The sequence below is a fragment of the Camelina sativa genome, chromosome 16 (assembly GCF_000633955.1).
Source record: "Camelina sativa cultivar DH55 chromosome 16, Cs, whole genome shotgun sequence".
NCBI classification, from domain to species: domain Eukaryota; kingdom Viridiplantae; phylum Streptophyta; class Magnoliopsida; order Brassicales; family Brassicaceae; genus Camelina; species Camelina sativa.
This window is the reverse complement of record NC_025700.1, coordinates 27059140-27065139: the sequence shown is the minus strand read 5'-3', so window position 1 is coordinate 27065139 and position 6000 is coordinate 27059140. Positions and strand designations below refer to the sequence as shown.

Genomic DNA, 6000 nt, shown 5'->3' with positions numbered 1-6000 from the left:
GCTAAATATGAAGGGGATTTCTCTGGGGGATACCTTCATGGCTTTGGCACATTGACTTCTCCTGATGGATCTGTCTATGCTGGAGCATGGAGAATGAATGTAAGGCACGGTCTAGGTAGGAAAGAGTATTGTAACTCGGATGTATATGATGGCTCATGGAGAGAAGGATTACAAGATGGCAGTGGTAGTTATTCTTGGTACAATGGAAACAGGTTCATTGGGAACTGGAAAAAGGGTAAAATGTCTGGCAGAGGAATTATGAGCTGGGCTAATGGTGATCTCTTTAATGGGTTTTGGTTGATTGGTCTTAGACATGGCTCTGGAGTTTACAAGTATGCTGATGGCGGTTTTTATTTTGGGACCTGGTCACGTGGCCTTAAAGATGGGAGTGGAGTCTTTTATCCTGCTGGAAGTAAACATCCGTCTCTGAAAAAGTGGCATCGGCATTTTGGTTATGATGACACTGGTAACTTCCTCCTATCTCATAATTCAACAATAAATATTGATGATTTACGGAATTCGAAAGCTGTGTCACGAAGTCTTTCTGAGATCACCACAACAAGTGGACTGACGAGAACTTCTGAAAGGTATCCTGATGATTATTGGAGTACCAGTTATCCTCCACGAGACTTTATGCATCACGGGCCCTCATCCAAGTCTGCACGGTCTGTTGATTCTGTTCAAAGTGAGGGACGGGATAAGAACCCTATCGTTTTTGAAAGAGAATACATGCAAGGAGTTTTGATCAAAGAACGAATTATGAGTTCTATTGACATGTCACACAGGGCTAGACCTTTGAATCTTACTAAAGAAGTCACAGTTAGCGCTTGTGTGAGCTTTCTAGGGGGAAGGTGGAACCATTATCTAATGCTTAATCTCCAACTTGGAATCAGGTAAACAACCGATTTTAATAGATGTTAGTTATCAAAATGACAAGAGAGCTTTATTGAAGTCACTTCTGAACATTTTCTTCATTTCTCATATGATCTTCTCAGTAGCCTAACCACAGTTATTTCTGCACACTATTGACTTGATTAATGAGTCAGACCAGAATACAAACAGTCAGACCATGCTTGTAGTAGTTTTTCTCTTACACAACAAATCTTTTCAAGTTCACAGGTATACTGTTGGGAAAATTACACCAGTGCCTCCGCGGGAAGTTCGTGCTTCTGACTTTAGTGAAAGAGCCAGAATCATGATGTTCTTCCCTAGAAACGGTTCCCAATATACACCTCCGCACAAGTCCATTGATTTCGATTGGAAAGACTATTGCCCTATGGTTTTTAGGTAATTTTTTTTTTTATTCCGCTTATTCCAAAAAAGCTTTTAATCAGCAAATATAATAGCACACTAGGCCTCTATCAGAACATATATAATAGCATACTAGGTCTGTATCAATACGTTTATGTATTTGGAAACTGAACACCAATGTGAAATACTTTTGTTAAAGATTTAAATGTTGAAGTGTCTGCTAGGTCTGCGAACTACTGATCTTTAATTATTTACTATGCATGGTTTGCAATGGCATAGGAATTTGAGGGAAATGTTCAAGTTAGATGCTGCAGACTACATGATGTCTATCTGTGGCGATGATGGCTTGAGGGAAATTTCGTCCGCTGGAAAAAGTGGCAGTATCTTCTACCTTTCTCATGACGACAGATTTGTGATAAAGACACTAAAAAGATCTGAGTTGAAGGTTTGATAGAACTAAATCAAGCTTTCATCTTTTCTTGCTTGTTGTAAGCATAATTGTGGTTTGGGGATATTATAAACACTTCTTGATTTTTGGTTAAGTTAGCTGATTCGTGCTCCTTTTCTTTTTCTTTTGCTATATTTTTAGGATGCATGTGACCTACCTACAAATAGTCTAGCCTGTCTTTCCTTGTATGTATTTTTATTAGTATATCAAATAATCTTATATATATGTATGACTGAGGGCATCTTATTTTCTAATAGGTTCTACTCAGGATGTTGCCTAGGTACTATGAACATGTAGGAGACTATGAAAATACGCTCATAACGAAGTTTTTTGGAGTTCACAGAATAAAACTCAAGTGGGGTAAAAAGGTGATAAGTAGTCTGATCTCTTCTATATATTAATTCCATTATATTTCATTTTTCTTTAGCATGAGCTTTGTGATTCTCTGACAGGTACGATTTGTGGTCATGGGGAATATGTTTTGCACAGAATTGAAGATTCATCGCCGCTATGACCTAAAGGGCTCAACTCAAGGGAGATTTACAGAAAAGAATAAAATTGGAGAAAAAACTACCATGAAAGATCTTGATCTGGCTTATGAACTTCATATGGACAAGCTGCTGCGAGAAGCTCTCTTCAAGTGAGTTCTCTACTCAGTTTTTTAATAACCCTTTCGTCAGTTGAATAATATTTTAGTTATACATTTGCTACGGACCTCTAGGTTTTATGTGCCATTTGTATCTATTTTCTAAAGTCTGCATACTGCAACCACTTACTGTTTCTGAAAACATCTTGCCCGTCGCAATTTTCCAGCACTTATTGTCTGGTGAATATGTGAGGGATGTGTCATGTGGAAATTCAAGTTTTTTTTTTTTTTTGGGAAATCTCATCTATAGAAATTGTGTATATATTTTTTAGGGGAGCAAGTTCTCATTGTTGTTTAAACTTACTAATCTATTTCTGCAAGACCTGACTGATAGCCTAGTGAACCAACTAGGATTCAAAGAATTATACAAAATGTATTACTGCCACTGCTGTCTCCACGCATACCATTGGAAATGAGATGTTTGCTCTGCTTTTCATGGCTTCAATTCTAGTCTGCTAGTGATTTTTTTTGTATGATACTTCTCCTGTTTTTCATTAGCTTTAACTTGGATTTTTCATTATTTTTACATTCTTATGTTATCCTGATTGCAATCCTAAGGACAAGAAATTGCTGTATTTTTCACAATTGTGTTTTTCTAATTGTTTATGGAACCTCGTTGTTTCCCACATGGCAGGCAAATAATTTTAGACTGTTCCTTCTTGGAATCTCTTCAAATCCTTGATTACAGTCTTCTCTTGGGATTACATTTTAGAGCTCCCGATCCACGTACTGATATCCTGGATCCTCCCAATGAAATGTCAGATCAAGAAAGTGATAGTGATGCTTCTGTTGACGGTAGGCCTCAATTCTATAAGAGAATATATATATATATCTTTTTAGTTTAGAGAAAATAGTCATTCACTCACTTAGATAAATCAGGTGATCAGTTTCTTACTACACACAGTAGTTCTAGTGCTCACACATGGAGTCATTGTAAACTAGACTACATGTCATGGGTTTGTGTCTCTTACTGTTTTTTGTTTTGTGTTTCATCAGTCAGCTTGCCACGTGAACCTTCCAATCCTCCAAAAGGACTATTAATGGTTACTCACGAGCCCAATTCCGTTAATACCGCCCCGGGTCCTCACATCAGAGGTAGCACACTACGAGCATTCTCTGTTGGCGAGCAAGAAGTTGATCTTATTCTACCTGGAACTGCAAGGTTAGTCACTTCCTGCCAAAACATAAGTTCAGTCCACAAGATCACAGTCCAATAACCTTATTTCCAGTTTACGAAATTGTCACCAACCATACCTTTTGGAATCAAATTCAGGCTCCGGGTGCAGTTAGGAGTGAACATGCCGGCTCAAGCCCACCACAAACTCGGTCAAGACAAGGAGGAGCCGGGAACAGTCGAGCTATTTGAAGTGTACGATGTGGTTGTATACATGGGCATCATTGACATCCTCCAAGAGTACAACATGAAGAAGAAAGTGGAACATACTTGCAAATCTATGAAATATGATCCGATGACAATTTCAGCCATCGAGCCTACACTCTACTCTAAGCGATTCATCGATTTCCTCCTTAAGGTATTCCCAGAAAAAGCATAGAGAGATAAACAGATGATGATGGTTCATGATTTGACTCGGTCGATATTATTCTTTTCTGTTCATAAGCCATAAAATACTCAAGAGGGATCTGGCTCGTAACGTTCTTATTTATATGTACACGAACATTTAGGATCTTATACTTTAAATCAGTTTTCGTGTATTATTGTCATGAGTTCACTCTCTCACTGTGCCTCACCATTTAGCTACTGCTAAGGTGGGTTGACGATAGATATGTACTAATCACCATTTTTGAAATAAGATTGAATGTACAAAAAAAATATAGAATAGGCCAGTTCCATTTTCGTTTTGAGTTTCCGGGTCTGCTGTAAAAAGCATTTCAGAAACGGCAGATATTCTGCTTTACTAATTTGTATTACTAGAGACTGCAAAAAACAGTAAAGCATACATACACAATATCTTTTAGAACCCTGGCTGAATCAAAAACAACAAAAAAAAAAATGTGTACTAGAGACTATTGAGGCAAAATATACTTATGCATCCTCAAAACCGGAGATGGTTTCTGGCATGCCAAGAAAGACTTCGTGCTTTAGAGTGGCTACGACGTGATAATGGACTAATATGTAATTATAAGAAGTATTGATATACTATTGATCCTCTTTTTTTCAGGTTACCTTTACAAGTTTCTAATCTAACTTACTGGTTAAGCAGATATAAATCAGTACCATTAGGGATGGATTGAACAAGGCAGGAAAAAAACTTCCAAGACGATTTGTGTGTTTTTATTTTATTTTATTGTAAACATGCATAATCGTTCGTTCGTCAATTGTATTTGGTAGCATGACTCCCCAATCAAAGAACCAAAAATATATATTAAAAATAATGCACCGCTATAGCTACGTTATATATTAAGCTAAGCCGGACATGTTACATCAAAGGATCAATGTTGAAATCAGTAAAAAAATCATCGAAGTGTAGATTATCTTCCTCGTTCACCAACAAAGTACTTGCAGAGCCAGAAGACTCCCCTTCCAATATGTGATTTTGATTCGTTGTCTTCGTCTCTTCGTTACAAATCATTAAACGTCCATCTCTTTGATTGCTCTTCACGGCATCATCTAACCGGACTCTCGCATTGTTCAACATCCTAGAAACCGCATCGACCGCCTCTCTCAACTCGTCCACGTTCTCCGACATGTCAAAACCTTGGTCTTCCCACCAATTAAACCGTAACCCTGACCTGTTCTCTAATTGGTTTGCTGAAAGTGGATGCTGGTCTTGGAGCACAGAGGAGACAACTTGATCGACAGAGGAGTGACCGAACGAGTAGAAAGAAGCGTGAGAGTTGGAAGAGAGAGGAGTAGCCAAGATTGCGATTTGAGAGTCGGGAGAGAGGAGACAGAGCTCCGAAGCTTTACGGAAGAGACCGTTCCTGCGTTTGGTGAAAGCAACCGTTTTTGCGGATTTGTTTTGGATTTCAACAATGTCAATCTTATGCTTTTTGCCTCCCATATTGAAACAATATTACAAGAAAGAAAGCGAATTACACAGACAAAGATCACAGAGATTTGTTTGCAAGCTAGCTTCCTCTCTTTATATTTATACTAATAACTCTCTCTCTCTCTTCTCATATTCCTTTTTTACCTTTTTCTGTGTGTTCCCATTATGGATCTTATTGATTCCCTTATTCAAATTTTCCATAATCGGATGATTCCGAATATTACCTTTTTTTGTACACAAAGAAAACTCTATTCTATTTGTTTTTTTCCCTTTTTTTTTTTGGGTTCTTAGTGAACTAATTTATTTACTTTCCCTGGGAAAAAAATTTTTAAACAAAAATCTTAGCTTCCTCTGTCTACTGCCGTGCGAGATGTCTCACATTCTCCCACCGAAACCCTTAAACCCTAGACTGTTTTCTTGCGCACCAACAAACAGAATATCTTCTTTCTTTATCGTGTTTTCTTTTGGTAACTTCGGTTTAAAGGGTTACTTAACCAAAATCCTAATAATTTTTTTAATTCCCGGTCCATTCCATTTTTGTTAAAACTTGATCAATTGGTGTTAATGTGTGATCTTTTCGTAAGCACATGCCCAACCATTCAAAAATCAAAAAGAAAATGAATTTTTTTTATCCTGTTCTATAC

The 6000-nt window shown here is 37.6% G+C and overlaps 2 protein-coding genes across 3 annotated transcripts in view; one reads left to right on the top strand and one right to left on the bottom strand.

The window, feature by feature from the left end:
- Nucleotides 1–4061, top strand: part of LOC104752754 (phosphatidylinositol 4-phosphate 5-kinase 8) — a 12152-nt gene extending 8091 nt beyond the window's left edge. Inside the window, exons 4-11 of one of the 2 annotated variants that reach the window (XM_010474967.2) lie at nt 6–893; nt 1120–1287; nt 1531–1696; nt 1957–2067; nt 2152–2339; nt 2980–3140; nt 3342–3507; nt 3619–4061. In XM_010474967.2, the coding sequence (XP_010473269.1) occupies nt 6–893; nt 1120–1287; nt 1531–1696; nt 1957–2067; nt 2152–2339; nt 2980–3140; nt 3342–3507; nt 3619–3898 (2128 nt within the window). In that variant the 3' untranslated portion in view covers nt 3899–4061. The remainder of the gene's footprint in view (nt 1–5; nt 894–1119; nt 1288–1530; nt 1697–1956; nt 2068–2151; nt 2340–2979; nt 3141–3341; nt 3508–3618) is intronic. The other variant, XM_010474966.2, reaches the window with a different exon arrangement.
- On the bottom strand, nt 4784–5368 carry LOC104754104 (agamous-like MADS-box protein AGL97). The gene has a single exon (XM_010476259.1). The coding sequence runs from the start codon at nt 5366–5368 to the stop codon at nt 4784–4786; it is 585 nt and encodes a 194-aa protein (XP_010474561.1).

Excerpts from the sequence above, each read along its gene's own strand:
- LOC104754104 (XM_010476259.1), bottom strand. The coding sequence starts at position 5,368 with ATGGGAGGCAAAAAGCATAAGATTGACATTGTTGAAATCCAAAACAAA.